Source organism: Lepus europaeus, chromosome 22 (genome assembly GCF_033115175.1).
Source record: "Lepus europaeus isolate LE1 chromosome 22, mLepTim1.pri, whole genome shotgun sequence".
Taxonomy (NCBI): domain Eukaryota; kingdom Metazoa; phylum Chordata; class Mammalia; order Lagomorpha; family Leporidae; genus Lepus; species Lepus europaeus.
Window position 1 is genome coordinate 27,732,883 of NC_084848.1, and position 24,816 is coordinate 27,757,698.

The window sequence follows — 24,816 nt, forward strand, 5'->3', positions numbered from 1 at the left end:
GGTGTAATCAAGTGGTTTGAAGCCAATGATTACCAATAAGCCAAGTCCCATCTTAATGCTTCCAAGGGAAAGTCATCCAACTCCTGGCACAGCATTCTGTCCCGTTCCCCTGGGCTGGCTCTAGCCTCCCACTCCACAGTCAGGCTATACTTGCCTCAGGTCCTGTGGGCTTCCTTTGTTCTAAGTTTCCATTTCGTAAATACATCATTCTACATTCTGTAAGACAAACAGGGTAGAGGAGAGGGAGATGACAGAGAAATGAGTTTAGGAAATAAAAGCCATGTCTCTATGTCCATTACTCTTCTCTAGCTGAATCACTGTTCAGATGGGTCTCCTGATGTACAGAATCAAACAGCAGGAGTGACCCGCTGTTTATCCCACCAGCCCTGAACCTCTGTCTCTAAGTGCTTCCTGGATAGCCAGTAGCCACTAGGGTAGAAGAGGTGCTAATGATGACCACTGCAGGCACATCCCCCCCAACACTCACCCTCCTCCTTTGTTGTGGATCACCACTAGAATGCAGCAACGCCTTGGGCGGGGTCTTGGTCAGTCCTCTTCTGCTTCATTAAAATGCAGACACTGATCATCAAGACAGCAAGGCACTTCTGCGAGGCTGCGATGAGGTGATTTTGTGAATACGTTTTGCAGACTTTCATTGTGACACAAACTCAAGGCGTTATTTTTAGTACTCTGCCTTCCCCAGAGGCCAGCTCCATTCTGCATGCCCTCTCCATGAGACCAGACAGATCCTGACAGAAAGTGGACTAATGTCGCTAGGGGCTGGGGGGAGGGAAGGAAGGATGGGTATGGGATTTTTGGGGGCAGGTGAGGAAATCTGAAATTATAGTGGTGATAGTGGTAGGACTCTGAATACACTAAAAAGTGTACACTTTAACAGGATGAATCTTATTGTGTGTGAATTCTACCTCTGAAAAAAATTCTCCAAGGATCCCACTGCTTTCACAGAGGCTCTGCCCCCCGCCACACTTGCATCACGGACATTCTCTGCCCCCCACCACACTTGCGTCATGGACATTCTCTGCCCCCCGCCACACTTGCATCACGGGCATTCTCTGCCCCCTGCCACACTTATGTCATAGGCATTCTCTGCCCCAGGCACACTGGGCCCCTGCCCTCTTTGTTCCCAGGACAGGTTATTTAATGAGCTGATGCTGTAGGAATTTTCACATCAAACTTTAAAAAACAGTACTTGAGATTGATCTGGGGAAAGTATAGTGACATAGACATACCTTCTTATAACCATTTTATACATCATCTCATCTCAGGAAATGAAGCTAAAAGAACCTGGGGGAAAAATAGGAAAATTATTGGGCTTAGATGCCATGATAGATTTATATATATATATATATATATATATATATATATATATATATATATATATATATAATCTCTCTCCCTCACCATCATCATGGCCTCCCATGTCTGTAGTCAGGACCTTTCATAATTCCCTATGGACTCATCCCCAGTTCCCTATATAACCATGAACAAGTCTGCTAGCAAGAGTTTTGCTTTGCTATGGTGTTAGGAGGACTAGGAATGAGATGCTAGCTGGAAGCACCCTGTGGTGAGGCCTAGGCCAGTGGGGTGAGATCTCTCGCTGCCACACTGCACAGCTTGTAGGCCTGTGAAAGGAGCCCTGCGCTGGACTGCCTTGCCAACCCCGGCCAAGGATGTGCTGCTGCAGGTGGGTGAGGACGTGCCCGTTCAGACCAGGAGATCGAAGAAGCAGGCAAGATCATCGAGGGTGGATGTGAGCTGGGAGCTGATCGCTCTGCAGAGGATGCTGCAGGAATGGAAGACTGCCTGGTCTATAAGTGAGTGAAGGGGGGTCCTGAGATACTGGTATATATCTGTGATGGGGGTGGGTCTCACTCTGGACAAGTATTTCTCAATCTTTGAAACATCCATCCTCTTTTGTGAAATCTTACTGCAAGGCTACACTAGGAGAGAGCCTTTGACACAGTGGGTGTTTGGAGAATGCTGGCACACATGCATCTGGATGCCTTCTGCATGGGTGTTACTTCAGTAATGGGCAGAAATTCACTCCACGGAGAACGCCTCATGGCAGGAACTCTGTCTTGCTGATCTATGTAACTTAATGCTCAGTAAATGATGCATGAGGGGAAGGACCAAATATGCTGCCCAAAGGCGCACGATGTTTTACAATGTTGCAAGCAATGAGGAATGCAGAGTACTCCAGAGTTTGTGGGAAAATGTAAAAGGTAAGTTTATTGAAGTGCCAAAAAATTTTTTGAAAAATCTATACATAGTTTTTTCACAATACACATCTTTTCATAAGAAGACCCTTCATCAAAAGAAACTGTATTTGACTGCAATATAAACAGCCTCCCTCTGAAATATATTTCTGGAGTTGGGGTTATCATGCGTCTACTTTTTTTTTTCAAAGCTATGAGAAAAGGCTGAATACCTGGGCAGAATAATGGCCTCACAAGTATTTGAGAACTCAAGAGCTGCTGGCCATCAGAACATGAGAGACCAGTTTAGTTAATGGTGAATAAGGAAGGGCAATTCATTAGATAAACTTGACCAGTTGTCCAAAAAAGGATAGAAATTCTGAGTAAGAGCTGTGAACAGGAAGCACCTACATTTAGTAGGAATACTGAAATGAAAGTATCCTAATTACAAACTGAGCAATTAGCAACTAAAATGAGGGAGACATTGAAGCCTCAAAAGCAAGGAAACCCAATGATAATCACAATAATTAACATTTACCGAATCCTCAGTATCTTGTTGCATATTTTGCTAAACACTGGATCTACTTAACTCATTTAACCCTCAGTAACTCAGTGTGGTAAGTTCTAGTATTAGTCTCGTATGACAAATGAGAAATCTCAGAGGCTAAGTAACTTTTCCAAGGTCACACAGCTAATAACTAATTCCACAACTATTATGTCAAACAACAAAGTACCTTAACCAGTATGTCTTATTGCTCCTTTCAATTTCCAGTTGGCTACAATGCAAAGTTGTTTAAGCAGAGAGAGAGCATAGAGGATAGGCCTGGGGGCGTTTTATCTGGGAACTACTTGGGAGGGTACATGGGTCATCCCTAAGGACCCCATCTCTGGGCCCCCCCATTCTAAGCTAATGCTGTGCTTCAGTTGTCCTCAGGGAAAGGGTACTTCCTGTCTTCTGCCTGCAGCACAATACCTAACCTTAACCAGGCAGTTTTCTCGTTCCCCTCACTGTGACACAGTCGTCGAGTGGCACCATGAGACAGTGGAGAGCTTGCTGAGGAGCTTGACAGACATGCATGATGACATTCGGATCCAAGCCATTGCCACATGTGCCACAGCTGCTTTGGAACAGCCCTGGATTGTCACCAGTCATGGGGACACAGACGAGAGTAAGGACTAAACTACTCCATAGGACGACTGATCTGGTGGGATGTTAGAGCTTACGTGGGATCACTGACGCTGTAGCATAGCCAGTAAAGCCGCTGCCTACAGCGTGCCAGTTCAAGTTCCAGCTGCTCCACTTCCAATTCAGCTCCCTGCTGATGCACCTGGGAAAGCAGTGGAGGATGTCTCAAGTGCTTGGAGTCCTAAACCCATGCAGGAAACCCAGAAGAAGCTCCTGGCCCAGCCATCTGGGGAGTTGACCAGCAGATAGAAGCACTTTCTGTCTCCTCCTCTTTTTCTCTAACTCTGCCTATCAAATAAATAAATAAATAAATAAATCTTTAAAAAACAATGTGGAAGCCAAGACCAGAGACTGACCTGACTATACAGATCTTATCCACAGCAGATTAAAACCCCTGACTTCCAGGACAGGGCTTTTTCAGGACACAGCATTGCCTTTTGTTGGCTCAGAGGCTTGCAGAGTTCACATTTTCCCACACTGAGACCTGTTTTTTTTTTTTTTTTTTAAAGATTTATTTTATTTATTTAAAAGAGTTACTGAGATAGGTAGAGACAGAGAGAGAGGTTGGCCGCAACAGCTGGGACTGGACCAGGCAGAAGCCAGGAGCCAGGAGCTTCTTCTGGAGACCCATCCTTTACATCCAGAAACTATGAGTACACTTCAAAAAGTTCATGGAAATGTGTGTTATGGGAAAACTAAAGATTTCAAAATTTTTCATACCTAAACTTACCTTTTAATTCCATTTTTCCACAAACTTTTTGAAGTTCCTTCATATGTGGACTTTTCTATTTATTACAAAAATGGGTATTGAATTTTATCAGACATACTCTAGTTTTAATTTTTTTAAGACTTATTTGACAGGCAGGGTGACAGAGAGAGATAGAGAGAAAGAGAGAAATATTCCTGCCACTGGTTCACTCCCCAAATGGTTGCAATGCCTAGGACTAGTCCAGGTTGAAGCCAGGAGTCCAGAACTCCATCTGGGTTTCCCACATGGGTGGCAGGGACTCAAATACTTGGGCCATGTTCCCCCTGCATTTCCAGGCCATCACCAGGGAGCTTGATTGGAAGTGGAGCAGCTTGGACCTCAAACTGGCACTCTGATAGAGTATGCCGCATTGCAAGTGGTGGCTTAACCTGCTGCATCACAAAGCTAGTCCCTAGTTCTACCCCTTTAATTGGTAGATTAAACTCTACTGACAAACTCTGCTGTTAAATTCTTGAATTCTACCAGATTATATTATTAGTCTGCTGGGTTTGTTAATGCTTTAGAATTTACTACATAAATGAAATTCACACCTTTTTTTCTTTAAACAGATGTATTTATTAATTTGAAAGGCAGAGTTAGAAAGAGAGAGAGAGAAAAGTAGAGACAGACAGATCTTCCATCCACCAGCCCACTCCTCAGATGGCCACAATGGCTGGGGCTGGGCTAGGCCGAAGTCAGGAGCCAGGAGCTTCTTCCAGGTCTCCCACATGAATGGCAGGGGTCCAAGGATTTGGGCTATCTTCTGCTGCTTTCCCAGGTGCACTATCAGGGAGCTGGATCAGAAGTGGAGCAGTGGGACTAGCTGGCACCCATATGTGATGCTGGTGTCACAGGTGTAAGCTTAACCAGCTGTGCCACATCGCAAGCCCCCATAGTTGTTTTTTTTCTTTTTTCAGATGCATTTATTTATTTGAAAGGCAGAATTAAGCGAGAAAGGGAGAGACAAGAGAGAGATCTTCCATCTCCTAGTTCACTCCCCAAATAGCTGCAATGGCCAGGGTTGGGCCAGGCTGGAGCCAAGTGCTTCACTGGGATCTCCTACATGGTTGCAGGGGCCCAGGGACTTGCTTTCAGGCACATTAGCAGACAGCTGGATCAGAAGTGGAACAGCCGAGAATTGAACCAGTGCTCATAAGCATCACAGGCAGTGGCTTAACCTGCTACACCACCACAATGCCAGCCCTGAAATTCATAGTTTTCGGCCGGCACCATGGCTCAATAGGCTAATCCTCCACCTGCGGTGCCAGCACCCCGGGTTCTAGTCCCGGTCGGGACGCCAGATTCTGTCCCGGTTGCTCCTCTTCCAGTCCAGCTCTCTTCTGTGGCCTGGGAGTGCAGTGGAGGATGGCCCAAGTCCTTGGGCCCTGCACCCGCATGGGAGACCAGGAGAAGCACCTGGCTCCTGGCTTCAAATCAGTGTGGTGCGCCAGCCGCAGCAGCCATGGGGGGGGTGAACCAATGGAAAAGGAAGACCTTTCTCTCTGTCTCTCTCTCTCACTGTCCACTCTGCCTGTCCAAAAAAAGAAATTCATAGTTTTCAGGATTTTTGTTTTACTTACAACTTTTGTACTCTAAAATTTTGTAAAATGAATCATGGATTTTGCCATTTTTTTCCAAGTCTATAATCTTTCCAAAAAGAAATGCCCATGGCTTTTTTCTTTACTAGTAGTAATCAATTAAAAAAATAAAATTTTCAGGGCCTGGCATTGTGGACAGTGGGTTAAGCGGCCACCTGCAATGCTGGCATCCCATATGGGTGCTGGTTCAAGCTCCACTGCTTCACTTCTGGTCCAGCTTCTGCTAATGTGCCTAGGGAGGCAGCAGAGGATGGCCCAAGTGCTTAGGCTTCTGCTGCCCATGTGAGAGACCTGGATGGAGTTCCTAGCTCCTGACTTTGGCCTGGCCCAGCCCCAGCCACTGAAGCCATTTAGAGAGTGAACCAGTGGATGGGAGATCTGTGTGTGTATGGGTCCCTCTTTATAACTCTTTCAAATAAATCAATCTTTTTAAAAATATTTCCTTCCTGAGGCTGGTGCTATGGCAAGTAGGTTAAGCTGCTGCCTGTAGTGCCAGCATCCCATATGGGCACCAGTTTGCATCCCAGCTGCTCCACTTCCAACCCAGCTCCCTGCTAATGCACCTGGGAAAGCAGTAGAAGATGGCTCAAGTGCTTGGGCCCCTGTACTCATGTGGGAGACCTGGAATAAGCTCCTGGATCCTGACTGTGGTCTGGCCCAGCTCTGGACATTGCGGCCATCTGGAGAGTCAACCAGCAGATGTAAGATCTCTCTAACTCTGCCTTCCAAGTAAGTTAAAAAAAAAAAAAAAAATTTCCCTCCTATAAGAGCCACAGCTGTAATCTACTGAGAAGGTGGTTCAAGAAAACACAGGGCTCACATGATGAAATGTCAAAAAGACAAACAGCATTGACACTCACCCCTCCAAGTGTGGAGATACCACGTTCTACTTTTACATGAACTCTGTACTGATTTCCCCCTTCTTTGCTGCTGGTGGCATCAGAGGTTCACTTCTTCCTCAAACTTCACACTCTGTCATAACAGTCTGTTTACAGGGAAATAACACCTTAAAGGCAGGGACTAACTACACAGTTCCTGGCTTTTAAGTTTCATTTTGGGACTGGCATTGTGGCACCACGGGTTACTTCACTTGTTAACATCAGTATACTTTATGAGCTCCGGTTGGAGTCCCGGATGCTCTACTTCTGATCAAACTCCACGCACCAGGGAAAGCAGCAGAAAATGGCCCCTGCACCCACGTGGGAGACCCCGATGAAGCTCCTGGCTTTGGCTTGGCCCTGGCCTGCCAATTGCAGCCATTTGGGGAGTGAACCAGCTGATCAAAAATCTCCTCTCTCTGTAACTCTGCCCTTTAAATAAATGAATCAATCTTTTTTTTTTTTTAAAGATTTATTTTATTTATTTGAAAGAGTTACAGAGAGAGGTAGAGACAGAGAGAGAGGTCTTCTATCCACTGGTTCACTCCCCAGATGGCCACAACGGCCGGAGCTGCGCCGATCCAAAGCCAGGAGCCAGGAGCTTCTTCTGGGTCTCCCACGTGGGTCCAGGGGCCCAAGGACTTGGGCCATCTTCTACTGCTTTCCCAGGCCATAGCAGAGAGCTGGATTGGAAGAGGGGCAGCCGGGACTAGAAGCGGCACCCATATGGGATGCCAGCGCTTGAGGCCAGGGCGTAAACCCACTGCGCCATGGCGCCAGCCACCAATCAAAAAAAATTTTTTTTAATAAGGCAGAGTTAGGCCGGCGCCGCTGCTCACTAGGCTAATCCTCCGCCTTGCGGCGCTGGCACACCGGGTTCTGGTCCCGGTCGGGGCACCGATCCTGTCCCGGTTGCCCCTCTTCCAGGCCAGCTCTCTGCTGTGGCCAGGGAGTGCAGTGGAGGATGGCCCAAGTGCTTGGGCCCTGCGCCCCGTGGGAGACCAGGAGAAGCGCCTGGCTCCTGCCATCGGATCAGCGCGGTGCGCCTGCCTCAGCGCGCTGCCGCGGCGGCCATTGGAGGGTGAACCAACGGCAAGGGAGGACCTTTCTCTCTGTCTCTCTCTCACTGTCCACTCTGCCTGTCAAAAAAAAAAATAATAATAAGGCAGAGTTAGACAGTGAGAGAGAGAGAGAAAAAAAGGTCTTATTTCCGTTGGTTCACCCCCCAAATGGCTGCTACAGCCAGCACGCTGCACCTATCTGAAGCCAGGAGCCAGGTGCTTCTCCTGGTCTCCCATGCGGGTGCAGGGCCCAAGCACTTGGGCCATCCTCCACTGCCTTCCCAGGCCACAGAAGAGAGCTGGCCTGGAAGAGGGGCAACCGGGATAGAATCCGGCGCCCCAACCAGGACTAGAACCTGGTGTGCCGGCGCCGCAAGGCGGAGGATTAGCCTGTTAAGCCATGGCGCCAGCCTGCTCCACTTCCAATTCAGCTCCCTGCTAATGTGCCAGGGAGGTAGTGGAAGATGGCCCAGGTGCTTTTGCCCCCGTACCCATGTGGGAGACTTGAAAGAAGCTCCTGGCTTCAGCCTGGCTCAGTCCTGGTTCTTGTGGCCATTTGGGGAGTGAACCAGTGGATGTAAGCATGCGCTCTCTCCCCCTCTCTGTAACTTTGCCTTTCAAATAAATAAAATAAATCTTAAAAAAAAAAAAGGCCGGCGCCGCGGCTCACTGGGCTAATCCTCCGCCTTGCGGCGCCGGCACACCGGGTTCTAGTCCCGGTCGGGGCACCGATCCTGTCCCGGTTGCCCCTCTTCCAGGCCAGCTCTCTGCTGTGGCCAGGGAGTGCAGTGGAGGATGGCCCAGGTGCTTGGGCCCTGCACCCCATGGAAGACCAGAAGCACCTGGCTCCTGCCATCGGACCAGCGCGGTGCGCCGGCCGCAGCGCGCTACCGCGGCGGCCATTGGAGGGTGAACCAACGGCAACAGGAGGACCTTTCTCTCTGTCTCTCTCTCTCTCACTGTCCACTCTGCCTATCAAAAAAAAAAAAAAAAAAAAAGACTGCCTGGTGAGTTCTGCAGTGATACCTGCCTTGCCTAAGTCAGTAGGGTTGGAAGACTGAATGTGTAAACATTATGTAAATAAATGTCAATGCACTACCTAAATACAATTGCTATTATTATTAAAAATATAAAGCTGCATGAGGTAAACAGGTGGATTTCATCACGAAAATAATGGTGATGGTCACCATAGCCTAGCTAGAAACGCTCTTCTTTGGCTTGAATATAGCTCTTTAGAGGCCAGAAGATAAAGAACTATGAACCAGCATACCAGCAGTGTGCTCTAAACCCTCGAGCAGAAAGCCTGCCCATTACAGGGGCTCAGTAAACTGTAATTACATTTAAATAGCAGTAAGCACCTGAGTAGCAGTAAGCACAGCTGAGACCGAGGTTGGCCACCACATGGCCATGGGATGGAAGCTATATTTGGGAGAAAAGCAAGTGGCTACTCTCTTACTGGCTCTCTTTTGATCCCAGACAAGACTACGAAAGTCCCAACCATCCAGGACTTGCCAGAGGTTCTACAGCCCTGGCTGGAAGCTGCTCTTTGTGACAAGAATGCCAATGTGCGGATGGCAGCAGCAATATGCCAGTATGCCATACGATCACATAATCCTCTTGCCCAGAACATCATGCAGACTGCCCTTCTGAAGGGTAAGTCCCTGTGATTACTGTGATTAAGAAAGGCATCTCGGCCGGCGCCGTGGCTCAACAGGCTAATCCTCCGCCTTGCGGCGCCGGCACTCCGGGTTCTAGTCCCGGTCAGGGCACCGATCCTGTCCCGGTTGCCCCTCTTCCAGGCCAGCTCTCTGCTGTGGCCAGGGAGTGCAGTGGAGGATGGCCCAAGTGCTTGGGCCCTGCACCCCATGGGAGACCAGGAGAAGCACCTGGCTCCTGCCATCGGAACAGCGTGGTGCACCGGCCGCAGCGCGCTACCGCGGCGGCCATTGGAGGGTGAACCAACGGCAAAAGGAAGACCTTTCTCTCTGTCTCTCTCTCACTGTCCACTCTGCCTGTCAAAAATTAAAAAAAAAAAAAAAAAAAAAAAAGGCATCTCACCACCGGCTTTCTGTCCTTCCTCCACACTGTTATGTTCTGTGATGTCTACTGCACTGGGTTTGGCTTTATGTTACAACATTCAGAAATTAGTTCATCCTATGTTCTTTTACAAAATAGGTACACTGCCACCAAGTGGTCTCTGGACTAAGCTTTTCATAGATGCAATTGATTAGAAACCATGTCCTCTTCAATACAACCTGATTTTTTTTTTAATGAAGGACTGTCAGGTGATAGGCCCAAGGTGTCTAACTACTGTTTCCAAGAGATAAACTTCTCCTTGCCTTGACAACTGGCAGGACAACTGGCTGTCTGCATACACTCAACAGCTATATTCCTATCAGAGGAAGGCCTCCCACCCCAGTCTTCTCAATCTCCAGGGGGAGAAATAACTGAACCTCCCAGGAAGGCCAGAAATGCCACTGGCTGTTACCTAACAAGAGCCATTGAGATTTTCAGTTTATATTTAAAACCGTGATAGGCTCCATTTAAATATGGATTAAGTATAGGATTGGATTTCTAGACTGAGTGGAGCACAGCGAAGTGAGATTATCAGGCAGGTAGCTGCCTTGGGTACCATCCACAGGCTGTTCTCACATGGGCAAGGGGAACAGATCACCACTTTGGACTCCTTTTTTCACCCCACTGTGGCAGGTAATACTGTGGATAGCTGGGCTGCTGCTCAGTGCTTGGCTGTGGAAGGTGCTGCCACTTACCGCGTGATAAAGAGGATCCTCCACCAGCTGTTTTACAAGAAGAATGAGGACACTGAGGAACAGGCTTGCATCCTCCTGAGCCATCTCAGTGAGAAGACAGTACGTGTCCATTACAGGGTTAGAGAAAGAAACCAAGTACGGGGAACAATTGGGCATTTGAGGTCAGTGCATATAAGGAATCCAAAATGCAGGTGGTTGTGAGTAGGGTGATCTCAAGTGTGTGGCTAAAACGGACTAAGTGTGGGTGAACCTCGATGTAGTGGTGTTTGCAGGCAGAAATGACAATAGCTAGCTCAGAGAAAAGTGAGGAAAGCAGGTTGCAAATGGAACCTAAGAAGAGCTATGACTTGTAGAATTTGCGGCCGGCACCGTGGCTTAACAGGCTAATCCTCCGCCTTGTGGCGCCGGCACACCGGGTTCTAGTCCCGGTCGGGGCGCCGGATTCTAACCCGGTTGCCCCTCTTCCAGGCCAGCTCTCTGCTATGGCCCGGGAAGGCAGTGGAGGATGGCCCAAGTCCTTGGGCCCTGCACCCGCATGGGAGACCAGGAGAAGCACCTGGCTCCTGGCTTCGGATCAGCGATATGCGCCGGCCGCAGCGGCCATTGGAGGGTGAACCAGCGGCAAAAAGGAAGACCTTTCTCTCTGTCTCTCTCTCTCTATCTACTCTGCCTGTCAAAGAAAAAAAAAAAAGAATTTGCCTCTGCTCAAAGTTTGCCATTGAAAACAACTCACATTGAATACTGTGTTTAGTTACTTACAGTAGAAATGTGAAACTCACAATGATCAAGGAACAGACAAACCATTATGGGGGTAAAAATAAAGTTAAAAAGGGAAGGCTCCAGGAATTTCCTGTTCAGATTAAGTTGGTATTTTGTTCCTGATTTATGATCCAGTTGGGTTAGACAGAAGAGTGTTCCTATTTCGTGATTCCCCCTCTTACCTTTGCTAAAAATGGGCACCTCGTGTACTTAGGACATTATGTTGGATGGCGTAATAGGTTGTAACTTCTTCAGGGTTCTAGTATCTCTAAAAGTGATTGTGAATCTCCATTCAAGTCTTCCATTTCCTCAGACCCTGATACACACCATGCTTGCTGTGGAACTCAATAGCCCCCAGTGGAAGGACCGGATTGTGGCCTGCCGGGCGTTCTCTCGGATCAGTGGAAACGTTTGCTTAGTAAGCTGCTTCATTCTTTGCTTCCAGGATGGAAAAGCCTAAGCAAGGCTGGGTTAGGGAGCCTTTCCACTTTTTGCTGCCATCTAGTGTCCCATTTTTACAAATAGATCTCTGTCCCCACATTGCTACCTCTTAACTCCTAAACTAGAATTATTTCTATGGCTTATGACAGTGCTTCTCAGTGTGTTGGCAGTCCACAAACTAATGAATTCACAATGAAATCAGCACAAAAGCTGGAAGAGCTTAGAAGCATTTATAGTAATTTGATACTGCCTCTGTAGCCTCTCCTCCCCAAAACTGGTCCTTCACCATGGGGTTTAAGAAGCATTAGCTTAAATCACCCAACACAACTCTATGAGTGTCTTTCCTGATCCCCTATGTGTTCAGCACACACATAGAAAACAGCTCCTGCGTTTAAAAAGCTGACACTGTAGTTAGAGCCACAAGACTAACAAAAGCACATGATTCAAGAACAAGAAGGAAATGTAAGTACTTCCTAAAAAGTTTTCCAGAGAGGGAGAGAGAGATTAGCCTGGGCTGGACGTATCAGTTACAGCTCTGTGAAGAAGTACTGGATGTGGCTAGAATTGAAGAGGAAGATTCCATGCAAGGGAAACCCTGACCTCCTTTACCATTATTTTCAAATCATCGTCAACTTTCCAAATGCTGTTTCTACTCTATCTTTTCCTATATTGGGTATCTTCAGAATGGCCTAGAATACTGTAATTCCCATGAGAAGTGAACAACTTTCATTTCTTGACCCTCATATTTTGATATGGAAACACAAAATCTGGCCAGTCAATACAAACACCTAAAGTATTTTTGGACTGGGCTAATTCTGTCTCAAGTGCTGTAGCACCAGAACCACAGGCACCATCTGGATACTTGTTAGAACTGCAGAATCCCACCTTGGGCCACCTCCATCAGAGTGAGCATTTTAAAAGTACCCTTTGAACACCATTTGACTCATTTGCACATTCCCTTTTGTGGTACTTGTCACACAGAACTGCCAATTGAAAGTAAAGACATGCATAGGTAGCAGTGGATGAGGTAAAGATGATACCTTCATGTCAGAATTGGACTTCATGATGCAATTAAGAAGCATATACCTATGAGTTCTTACACTTATGCACCAAGCAAGCAGTTTCCGGCACTGCTGGGCCCTATACCAGTATTGGGGCAGCAAAGACAACATGTCTTCTCTCGGTAAATATTGTACCTAGCTATCACAGAAACAGCTCTAACGTGTTACAGGTATTGCCTGTGCTTCTATGGGGCAGAGGAGACTTCACTGAGGATACTTTTTGAGCTAAATCCTAGAGTAGGCAAACATCAGGTACCAGGAATGGGTCAAAAATAATGTTTTAGGTAGGGAGAACAGCTTGTACACATTTACAGTCATCAACTAAAACTTTAGTAATCTGTCTCTTTTCCTCAGAGGTATACGTATAGGGTGACCAACTGTGCTGGTTCATCCAGAACAGGGGACTTTCCAGTATGAAAACCAAGAAAACTGCTAAGTTGGTCACCCCATTAAGTATTCCTCTCAAATTTTCTGTCTCCCAGGGAGATTAGGTCATCCCCAACACTATACAGTACTTTAAAGGATGAGCTTGTAAAACAGTCCTGGCTCAGCACTCCACCAGGTTAACCTTGGGCAAGTTCTTTAGCGCTTCTATTTGTCCTGTGTAAATGGCAATAACATCTGCTGACTGGATTGTTTGGGAAACTAAAGGATGGATAAAAACACGACACAATGCCAAGTACAGAACTGATATTCAATAAATGATATAAATATTGTACCTGTTCATAGGATATGAAGTGCAAGTTGATCCAGCTGATGTGGAAAGATTGGAATAAGGAAGTGAGGCAAGCAGCTGCTCAGGCACTGGGACAAATGAGCCTTGGGAAAGAGCTGCATGATGCAATCAGGTGAGACCTAGTTAACATGAGGAAAGTCTTCTAAGAAGTTTTTTTTTTTTTGACAGGCAGAGTGGATAGTGAGAGAGACAGAGAGAAAGGTCTTCCTTTGCCATTGGTTCAGCTTCTAATGGCCGCCGTGGCCGGCGCACCACGCTGATCTGAAGCCAGGAGCCAGGTGCTTCTCCTGGTCTCCCATACGAGTGCAGGGCCCAAGCACTTGGGCCATCCTCCACTGCACTCCCGGGCCACAGCAGAGAGGTGGACTGGAAGAGGGGCAACCGGGACAGAATCCAGTACCCTGACCAGGACTAGAACCTGGTGTGCCGGCGCCGCAGGCGGAGGATTAGCCTATTGAGCCGCGGCGCCGGCTGAGAGAGATCCTCCATCTTCTGGTTCACTCCCCAATTGGCTGCTATGGCCAGAGCTGCGCCAATCTGAAGTCAGGAACCAGTAGCTTCCTTTGGGTCTCCCACATAGGTGCAGGGGCCCAAGGACTTGGGCCATCTTGTACTGCCTTCCCAGGCCATAGAAGAGAACTGGATCAGAAGTGGAACACCTGGGACTCGAACCGGCGCCCATATAGGATGCCAGCACCGCAGGCAGTAGCTTTACCTGCTACACCACAGTGCTGGCCCCTCAAATAAATAAATCTTAAAAAAAAAAAAAAAAAGTTTAAGGGGACTGGGATCCCGCAAACCAGCATTTGTTGAGCTCAGCATTCAACTAGGCATTAGCATAAATTGACCATTTTTCCAGAAACTAACAATGCAGCTAGGAAAAGAATTCATAGGTGTGGGACAATGTTTTAGGTACTTGAGGGAGTTCACAAGTATAACAAAATTCTGATACCACAAGGAAGATACAGAAATGTCTAATTAAAAATACCAAACTGGGCCCAGTGGTTAAGACAGCTGCATTCCACGTTGGAGTACCTGAGCTGGAGTCAGCTTCACTCCCGATTCCAGCTTCCTGCTAAGGCAGACCCTGGGAGGCAACAAGTGATGGCTCAAGTAGTTGAGACGTTGCCCATCTACATAGGAGACCCGGATTGACTTCATTTTTTTTTTTTTAAGATTTATTTTTATTTATTTATTTGAAAGTCAGAGTTGCACAAAGAGAAGGAGAGGAAGAGAAAGAGAGAGGTCTTCCATCCGTTGGTTCACTCCCCAACTGACCGCAATGGCCCAGAGCTGCGCTGATCTGAAGCCGGGAGCCAGGAATTTCTTCCCGATCTCCCATGCAGGTACAGGGGCCCAAGGATTTTGGCCATCTTCTACTGCTTTCTTAGGCCACAGCAGAGAGCTGTTTCGGGAGAGGAGCAGCTGGGACATGAACCAGCGCCCATATGGGATGCCGGCACTGCAGGTAGCAGCTTTACCCACTACACCACAGCCCCAGCCCCGGATTGAGTTTTTGGTGTGTGGTTTTGGCCTGGCCCAGGCTTAACCAGTGTGGGGATTTAGGGAGTGAACCACTGGGTGGGAGCTCTGTCTCATTGCCTCTCAAATAATAAACTAAGGCTGGCGCCGTGGCTTAACAGGCTAATCCTCCACCTTGCGGCGCCGGCACACCGGGTTCTAGTCCTGGTTAGGGCGCCGGATTCTATCCTGGTTGCCCCTCTTCCAGGCCAGCTCTCTGCTATGGCCCGGGAAGGCAGTGGAGGATGGCCCAAGTCCTTGGGCCCTGCACCCGCATGGGAGACCAGGAGAAGCACCTGGCTCCTGGCTTCGGATCAGCGCAGTGCGCCGGCAGCAGCAGCCATTGGAGGGTGAATCAATGGCAAAAAGGAAGACCTTTCTCTCTGTCTCTCTCACTATCCACTCTGTCAAAAAAATAATAATAATAAACTAAAAAATATCATATCATATTAGAAACTAGAACACATGACATATACTATAACCGCTATGGCAAAAAAAAAAAAAAAAATAAGAAAGAAATACTCCACATGGGGTAGAAGAGTAAGGCCAAGTTTCATGGAGGATGCGCAGGGCTGCACAGACATTCCAGACTGGGAGCCAATTGCAGAAATGAACATGTGAGGGCAATGCAGAAGAGACATTGACTGTGACAAGGGTGCAAGTTGAATAAAGTTTCCTTATGCAGTCATTTAACACAGTTGAGAGCGTAGCACAGCTAGGTAACAGGGACTCAAGTGAATCCTGAGGACACGGGGACGTCGGGGAGGGAGACAGTGGGAGTTCAGCGTGGAAAATAAACCAGCTTGTGCCTTGCAGAGTCAAGCTGGGCCAAGGGAATTCTCAGGAGCGCGTGGAGGCCCTCTCCCTGGTAGCTGGGCTCAGGCTCATGACCGCCAAGCTCCTACCCAGCTTCCTGAACTGCTTCTCTGACAACTTCATAGCAGTGCGGCAGGCGGCCTGTTTGGCGGCTGGTGCCCTGCAGATCCGCAATAAGATGGTAAGTCAGGGAAACATCCTCAACTCACCTGACTGACCTCAAGAGGGTCTTCCCCTCCCTTGTTTGTGCACAGTACACTCACTACTCTGTGCTACACAGAACGAGACCAGAACCAGAAAAGTGAGGGGGTATGTGGGCCATGTCAGTTAGGACTATTCAGCTTCCAGCCAGCCCCGGCTTCACTCTGGGGTACACCCCTACATCCTATAAGTTCACCTCAGTTAACTGCTTCTCATTATCTGGGGGCTGCTGGGCTTCAGGACCGACTCCAGTTGAATGCTTTTAATGGAAAATCTGATTGAGGTGTTTAGACACAACAGGTAATTTAGCTAATCCACGGTATGCTGGCTGGTGCTTCAAGCCCTAGCTCATTTGTCACTAGAATTGATAAAAAGTTACTTTTCAGTTATAGCTCCTTTCAGAGATGAGGAGTCCCCATTTCTGGTTCTCCCACTTAGCACTGCCTTTTATCCATCCCAGGTGCTGGACTGCCTCTTGAATCTGATGCAAAGAGATCCTTACTGGAAAATCAAGGCCTTTGCCATTCGAGGTATTACAGTAGAGGCCCCAATTCTTCAGCATTAAACACCATCCCCTATGCTAGGACATAAGATCCCCAGAAACTCTCTGGTTAGGGAATAGAGTATAGGGGAGGGAATGAGCTTAGCTTCTCAGAAGTTCCTTGCCTGAGAACGGAAAGATTATTTTCTTCTTTTAGTTGTCAGTAAAGGCTCCTGAGTATAGGTCTCTGTCAAATTTCATAGGGCAAAGGGCAGATAAGACAGTTCCTGCCACCTGGACTGTTCTAAGGACATGTACCAAGTAGGTATCCACTGTTGAATACATCTTGCTTTCTCTAGAGGTTTCAACTATAGCACTTTGTAAAGTCAAACCAGACTCAAGACTGCTATAGACTAAAACCCTGCCCGCTAATTTTCTTAGTTTCTTTTTAAGATCTTTGTCATTGCTTCTTTTCACATGGTCTTTGGCTCTTTGGCATGTCTGTAGCAGAATTAGCTATAGATAAACTTGTGAAATAACTACGCCATTTCTTCCCATTACCCTGCCTTGACTAGGCTGGTCTTTCAAGTTATCTGTCCTGTATCTCATCCCTAAATAGGCAGTCTGCATTCATTCGAGGTTCGTTCTGTTCATTCCTGGATGCTAGCATGTAGCCAACTCCAGTGATAGTGAAACATGCTTCCCGCTCATCTCTGCAGCTCTGGGACAGATCGGGCAAGTGAGTCCCCAGCTGACAGATCTCCTGCTCTGGGCTATCCACTATGAAGAGTCACCAGGTGTGCGACTGGAAGCTTGCCGTAGCATCCTGGCCCTCAAACTCCGAGGGGATCGGGTTAGGGACACTTTCCTAGATGTGCTGCTCCTGGAGAACCACGAGGCTGTTCTAAGGTAGGCACTGAGTCTCCAGTTCTGCTATGACTTCTTGTGCTACCAGCCTCCCATCTTTGTTCACTAAACATGTGAATGCCCTTGCCTTTCCAGGCTGCCTAAAGCAAAGGCTTGCCTGTGCCATACACCTATTTACCCAGTGGGTAACAGAAAAAAACGCCTAAATGAGATTGAAAAATTCCATGCAGTTCATGTGCCTTTTCTCTCCCTCACTCTGGAAGATTTTAAGTTATTCATATGTTCAACTGACATTTATTGTGACAACGGGCTATAGAGTACAAACAGGGTCTAAATTCCATCCTGTCGTGCAATAGCAATGTGAGCCCGCATGAGGAACGCAAACTCTCTGAGTCCATTTTGTCATCCAACAGATAATAGTCTACATGAGAGGGTGGAGTTGACCATTAATGAGATGACGGTACCTGTCAGAAAGGTGTTCAATGGTACCTTAGTACCTTCAAATGTATCAAAAACTACACAACATCTTTGTAACTTAAACATCATACCACTTTTGCAGATAGAGCTCAGCAAAACTGCAATTAGAACAGGAATTTGGGATTCTTGCCTAAGGACAGGACAGAACAATCTAAGAACTGCTCCTTTTCTTTCAGGGAAATTTACCAAGCAATGAAGATACTCAACTTAGAAAACGAAGGCAATCAGGAAATGCTTCAGGAGATCAAGAACAGGGTAAAGAAATGTAAACTATGTTTGCAAAAGAAAACTCAGGGCACTCAAGAGTTCCTTTACCCTTTTCCTCAACCCGAAAACTGGTACCATACCATTTGAAGACAAAACATATATGCGTAATTGGATTCTAAAATCCCACTAGTGGGGTGGGTGTTTGGCACAGCAGTTAAGATGCCCACTTCCCATACTGGAGTGCCTGTTTGGCTCCTCCACTTCAGATCCAGCTGCCTGCTAATATGTACCTGAGAGAAGGCAGGTGACAATTTTAGTACTTGGGTCCCTGCCACCCATGTGGGAGACCCTGAGTCCCTGGTTCCTGATTTCAGTCTGGCCCAGCCCTAGCTGTTGCGGGCATCTGGGAAGTAAATGAGCAGATGGAAGATATATCTCTCTCTCTCACTCTCTTTTAAATTAAATGAAAATAAATACAAATTAAGATCCTAATACATTAGTAAAAGGAACCAAAACAAAAATCTTACTAGTCCTATCAAGTAGCCCTCAAAATCAGAGTTTACTGTTGTTTCTGAAATAGTTTCCCTTCCCACCCACCCCCATCTGCTACACCCAAGTTGTTTTGCTGTTTTTTGTTGCACAGAGGCATGAAGGAGAGATTGAAGTTGACACCCTTGTTTTTTCCTTCTTAATTCTCCTAATTCCAAACTGGGCTTTCACCCAAGGAACTCTCTAACTGAAAGGGTTGTTCTATTTTTTTTGTTTGTTTTAAAATTTATTTATAATTTATTTGGAGAGAGAGAGAGAGAATCTTCCATCTGCTGGTTCACTCCCCAAATGGCCACAACAGCCAGGGCTGGGCCAGGCTGAAGCCACAAGTCTAGAACCCCACCTGTATCTGATGTGAATGCAGGTTCAACTTCTTGGCCCATCTGCTGCTGCTTTCCCAGGAGCATTAGCAGGGAGCTGGATCTGAAGCAGAGCAGCCAGGACGGGAATTGCTGCTTCAATAAGGGATCCTGGCATCGCACATAGCAGCAGCTTAACCAACTATGCCATGACACCAGCCCTCATTGTTCTAATTTTTAAAGCTATGAGATGAAATGAAGGAATAGAGGGAAACGAACTTTAAAAAGTTAATTCATGGCCGGCGCCACGGCTCACTGGGCTAATCCTCCGCCTTGCGGCACCGGCACACCGGGTTCTAGTCCCAGTCGGGGTGCCGGATTCTGTCCTGGTTGCCCCTCTTCCAGGCCAGCTCTCTGCTGTGGCCAGGGAGTGCAGTGGAGGATGGCCCAAGTACTTGGGCCTTGCACCCCATGGGAGACCAGGAGAAGCACCTGGCTCCTGCCATCGGATCAGCTCGGTGCGCCAGCCGCAGCGCGCCAGCCGCGGCGGCCATTGGAGGGTGAACCAACGGCAAAAAGGAAGACCTTTCTCTCTGTCTCTCTCACTGTCCACTCTGCCTGTCAAAAAAAAAAAAAAAAAAAAAAGTTAATTCATGGGGCTGGCAGTGTGGCGCAGTGGGTTAAAGCCCTGGCCTGAAGCGCCGGCATCCCATATGGGCGCTGGTTCAAGTCCTGGATGCTCCATTTCCAATCCAGTTCTCTGCTATGGCCTGGGAAAGCAGTACAAGATGGCCCAAGTCCTTAGGCCCCTGCACCCATGTGGGAGACTCAGAAGAAGCTCCTGGCTGCTGGCTTCGGATCGGCACAACTCTGCCTGTTACGGCCATCTGAGGAGTGAACCAGGGGATGGAAGACTTCTCTCTCTGTCTCTGCCTCTCTCTGTAACTCTTTCAAATAAATAAATCTTAAAAAAAAAATTAATTCACTGGGGTGGGCATTGTGGCACAGTGGATTATGCCACTGCTTGGGATGCCTGCATCCCAAATGGGAGTGCCAGTTCAAGTCCTGGTTAGTAGGCACTTCGAATCCAGCTTCCTGCCAATGTACCTGGGAGGTAACAGATGATGGCCCAAGTACATGGATTCCTGCCATCCACATGGGAGACCTGGATGGAGTGCCTGGTTCTTGGCTTCAGCCTGGCCGAGCCCCAGCTGTTGCAGCCATTTGGGGAGGGAACGAGTGGATGGAGGATGAGGATATCTCTCTCTCCCTCCCTCCCTCCCTTTTTCTCTCTGTCACTCTACATTTCAAAGAAATAATTTTTTTTTAAAAGTTAATTCACAAAACCTACTTCACACTAAGCAAGGATTTCTTAGCAGACTCCTTTCATCAATGACCAAAAAGCTAAAGTAACATTTGCATTAACAGGTACAAAAAAAAATCTTCAATAAGTATCATAAGAACACAATCCTCTCAGGCCTTTATGTACTACCTAAGCGAGTAATAAGCAGGATACAGTTAACTTATTAATACTTTTTGATGATTTGCTATTAATTTTTTAACACTGTTTGTTCTAATCTAGATTAAAACATTAAGCCAAAAAGACTTGGTGACACAAAAAATACTCAAAATTGAGATGGTCATAGGAAAAGTGAAGGAAGAAGCAAAACGTGTTTACTCACAACCCCAAGAGGGGCAAAAACCGTTGGAACTTCATACTTTTCTCCAAGAAGCTTTTCAGGGTAGGTTTCCTAGAAGTGTGTCCTATAACTTGACTCTTAAAAAGCCTGTTCCAGGAACTGGATGTTTTAGGAGTTAGTAGCAAGCCCTGTAGGAAAAGAATCAAAGAAGGCTACTTCCTTCCCCTCTTAGCCACTATCTGTTCGGGCTTTCTATTATTTTCTTCCTAATCTTCCAGGTTTTTATTCATTTGCTATTTTGTTCCTCAGAAAGAAAAAAATAATAGCTTTATTTGAACTAATTTAAAAGTTGGGTCAAAAAAATTAGAAAAATACAAGGCTTTATAAAATAACAACAACAAAAAACCTTAAAAAGAAAATATTTAATAGTTGTTACCTTTGGAAAGTGAAGCTGGAGAGAGAGCTATCATTTTTCTTTACGTACATCTATGCTTTTGTGAATTTTTTAAAATGGAATGGGCATTTGGCACAGTGGCTAAGATGCCACTCAGGACAGTTGCATGCCATTCTGGAGCCCCTGGGTTTCAGTCCCAGCTCTGCTTCTGATTTTGACTTCTTGCTAATGCACACCCTAAGAGGCAGCAGTTGATGGCTAAAGTGCTTGGGTCCCTGCTATCCACATGGGAGACCTGGATTAAGATCCAGGCTTCAGCCTAGCTCAGTCCTGGCTGTTATGTACATTTGAACCAGCAGATGGAAGGTAACTGTGTGTGTATGTGTGTGTCTGAGCCTTTTTTAAAAAAAAAAAAAGTTTTCAAATAAATGAAGACATTAGAAAGTTCTCAAGTTCAGGCCGGCGCCGCGGCTCACTAGGCTAATCCTCCACCTTGCGGCGCTGGCACACCGGGTTCTAGTCCCGGTCAGGGCACCGATCCTGTCGCGGTTGCCCCTCTTCCAGGCCAGCTCTCTGCTGTGGCCAGGGAGTGCAATGGAGGATGGCCCAGGTCCTTGGACCCTGCACCCCATGGGAGACCAGGAGAAGCACCTGGCTCCTGCCATCGGATCGGCACGGTGCGCCGGCCGCAGCGCGCCTACCGCGGCGGCCATTGGAGGGTGAACCGACGGCAAAAAGAAGACCTTTCTCTCTGTCTCTCTCTCTCACTGTCCACTCTGCCTGTCAAAAAAAAAAAAAAAAAAAAAAAGAAAGTTCTCAAGTTCAAATAACTGAACCTATTAAATATAGTGAAAAGCATGCTAGACAACCACCTGTATGATGAAGTTGCAGAAATCAAGCTGTACCAAAATATACTTACAAAATGTGTGCCCAGGTGTAGTAGCAGCCTCAGGTCATTCAGCCAGCTGCCTACCAGCCACCACCCCAAACCCAGGTCTTCTGATTCCAAGTCGAGTGCTCTTTCTGGTACACCAGGCTCTTTTCCACCAATCATGAGAATATTCACTTGCCAGATTTGGGGAAGTTTCTTCCAACTGCCAGAAGAAAATGAAAGTGGACAGTAACTGAACACTAGCCTTTCCATAAGGCCAGCTTACTACAAATTGGTTGACTAAGCCTACGATATCACAACTATTAACATGCTGCCCCGTGTTAGGAGCAATGCGAGCCATTGGTAAAAGCAAGCACTCAACAAAAACAAAATTTTCTTAAAGTTCACTCTCTGCTAGTGTTAAAGTAACTTTGGTACTGTGCTGCTTGGTATTCAAGTAGCATAATAAAAACAAGCAAATTAACCCTAAAAGAACTGGCCTCCATCAGATGAGTTTCTTTAAAAGCTTAACATGCTCTGTTTAATCATCCTACAGCCACCCCGAATGGCTTTTCACCTCAGCCATTATAGATTGTCCCTGTCTTCCTCTCCCTCCCACATTTCTTCAAACCATCCCACATAACAATCTAGCCTTAGAAGAGAGAAATGTTCTTGGGCACTTTAATAACTTTTCTAATGTTCACACAAGCTCAATAACAAACAAGATACTGACCCCAACCGTCCCCCAAAACTGATGAAAGAGAACTCAAAAGATGCAAATTCCAAATAAAAGTTTCTAACGTCTCAAGCAAATGTCACAGCTAGAGTTATACAGTACACTGAAGAGGGATGAAGTTGTGCTCTGAAATAACCAGGGATCAAGGTTACTTCTGCAGAAATAGCTCCTTTTTTTTTTCCACCTTTAACTTCTGATTTTACTTTTGCACCTAGATGAGCCGGTTTTTCCTAGAAGGCAGTCTGAGTTCTGTGACGTGGATGCAGTCATAAAGGTAAATGTGAGCACAATGATGGTTATCATCAAGGTAAGAGCACTTTTTTCAAAAGTAAAAAAATAGTGGCAGTGGTCTGGGAGAATCACTACTGCCTTGTTTCCAGCAATCAGCAAGACACTAGTTTAGGGCTAGAGGCATCTTGGTGAGCAGCAGCCCCTTATCATACAACATGGTTGCCAAAGAAAGCTGGTCCTCCACACTGTCACAGGGCAGGTCCCCCACTCTGACAAACTCTGGGTAGGAGCGAAGCAAGAGTTCCATGGCATCAGCTTGCTGGGGATATATTTCCAAGCACTTGGGCTCTTCCAGATGATAAACGCGGGAGTTTTCCACTGTGTAATAAAGAAACAAGTGACCTCCCTCACCCACCAGCCTGGCTATCCCATCCTGAAGCATGTGGACTTCGGTTTCTGTTGTCAACTGGGCGCCCACGTTTACAGGTCCTCCAGCCTCCCAGCGAATCGGGAGCCCGTGAACACTCAGTGCCCTCTCCCTGTCAGTCAACACGGGGGGCAGCGAATCGTGGATGAAGTCTTTGGCTCGCTGGTCAGCCACAGCATCCACAGGGGCAAAGTGTCCCAAGCGGGCAACCAAGACACGCACCTTCTCCATGAAAGCCGTTCTTCGCGGATCCTTAGAATCCGAATGCTGGGCCCCCATGTAATCCATGAAGTCCCGGGGCAGACCCCTGCGAAACTCCACATTTTCTTCCATTGCCGCCTGCACAGCCAGAGGCAGTACGGCCTCCAGAAAGTCGCCCCAGGTGTTGCGCTGGTACGTGGACAAGGTGAGGTGCAGAGAGTGGGCTCCCTCCTGGCACTCGGCTTGGTGAATGAAGCCGCGCGGGAAGTAGAGCAGGTCTCCGGGTTCCAGCACGGTCTGCAGCACCGGCTCCCCGAGGTCGTCCTGGCTGAAGTTGGGGCTGGATGTCAGGGCCAGTTCCTCGCTGGGGACCCGGGGGCGGTAGACGCGCCAGAGCTTCCTGCCTTCCAGCTGCAGCACAAAAGCCTCGATGTCGTCGTAGTGAGGAGCGAAGCCCTGCGAGTCGGGGGGCGTGAGGTAAACGTTGGAGCCTGCCATGCTTCCAAACTGCTCCTGCAGCACGGCCAAAAACTGCCACACGGTGGCCGAGAAAGCCTGCGGGCAGAGCAGGCGCAGGGAGCAGCCGGCCCGGTACAGGGACCAGGCTGCGGCGGGCAGGGCGCGGCCCGGCGGGTTCAGGGTCTCCCGCCGCCCGTTGACGTAGCGCGCGGCGTCCAGGTGCTGCCCGAACTGCACCTCCTCGTCGCGTAGCATCGAGTCCAGGTCGGCGGTGGAGAAAAGGCCCTGGTAGTAGGTGGGGTCCTGCCGCCGCACCAGCACCGCCTCCCGCTCCCACAGGCGCCGGTAGAAGTGGTCGGGCGGCATGGGCGCGATGAGCCACTCAAAGAGGCGCGCCGCCCGCCGCCGGCTGCTGGGGATGCGGTTCAGCTCGGCCAAGACGCGCTGCAGCGGGGAGTCCCAGGGCAGCCCCCCATCCGCGCCATCCACGGGCGGCCCCGGCAGCGTGGCGGCGGTCCCGGCAGGCGGGGCGGCCGCCAGGTGCTGGGCGGTGCACAGCAGCGCCGAGGTATCCAGCACGCGCGCCGGCGGGGTCTGCAGGGAGCGCGCGGCGGGCGAGGCCTCCAGCAGCTCTGCGGGGCTGAGGCGGCCGTACGGCTCGCGCCGGGCCGCGTCCGACGTGGGCGCCGCGCCACCGGGCAGCGCGCCCCCCAAGTCGCCAGACGTGGACTCGACCCTCGAGTCCTCCGAGTCTTCGCTCGGCAACGTCTGAGCCCTCAGCGCGGCCATGCGGGACGCCACACTCCTCCTCAGCTGCCGGCGGATCTTCCTGGGCCTCAAGGGCAGGGCCAGGACCGAGCCAGCGTGGGGCTGGGGCTGGCGCCGGCGCCTCAGCCGCCCGCGCCTCAGCAGTCCCGCACCAGCCCGAAGCCCGTCCATGGCGCAACAGTCCCCCCAGAGCCGGGGTCGAGCCGAGGAGAAAGG

General features: G+C 48.4%; 2 protein-coding genes across 2 annotated transcripts in view; one reads left to right on the forward strand and one right to left on the reverse strand.

Annotated features, from left to right (window-relative positions):
- HEATR4 (HEAT repeat containing 4) overlaps nt 1-24,816 on the forward strand; it is a 161,138-nt gene that overhangs the window by 121,130 nt on the left and 15,192 nt on the right. Inside the window, 12 exon segments of the mRNA XM_062181474.1 lie at nt 1,635-1,835; nt 3,236-3,385; nt 9,164-9,340; nt 10,397-10,557; nt 11,531-11,635; nt 13,449-13,567; nt 15,793-15,973; nt 16,454-16,523; nt 17,194-17,383; nt 17,995-18,073; nt 20,456-20,615; nt 22,730-22,788. Coding sequence (XP_062037458.1) covers nt 1,635-1,835; nt 3,236-3,385; nt 9,164-9,340; nt 10,397-10,557; nt 11,531-11,635; nt 13,449-13,567; nt 15,793-15,973; nt 16,454-16,523; nt 17,194-17,383; nt 17,995-18,073; nt 20,456-20,615; nt 22,730-22,788 — 1,652 coding nt within the window.
- Nucleotides 22,140-24,814, reverse strand: RIOX1 (ribosomal oxygenase 1). The gene has a single exon (XM_062181857.1). It carries the CDS (start codon nt 24,769-24,771, stop codon nt 22,909-22,911), a length of 1,863 nt encoding a protein of 620 aa, XP_062037841.1. The 5' UTR covers nt 24,772-24,814; the 3' UTR covers nt 22,140-22,908.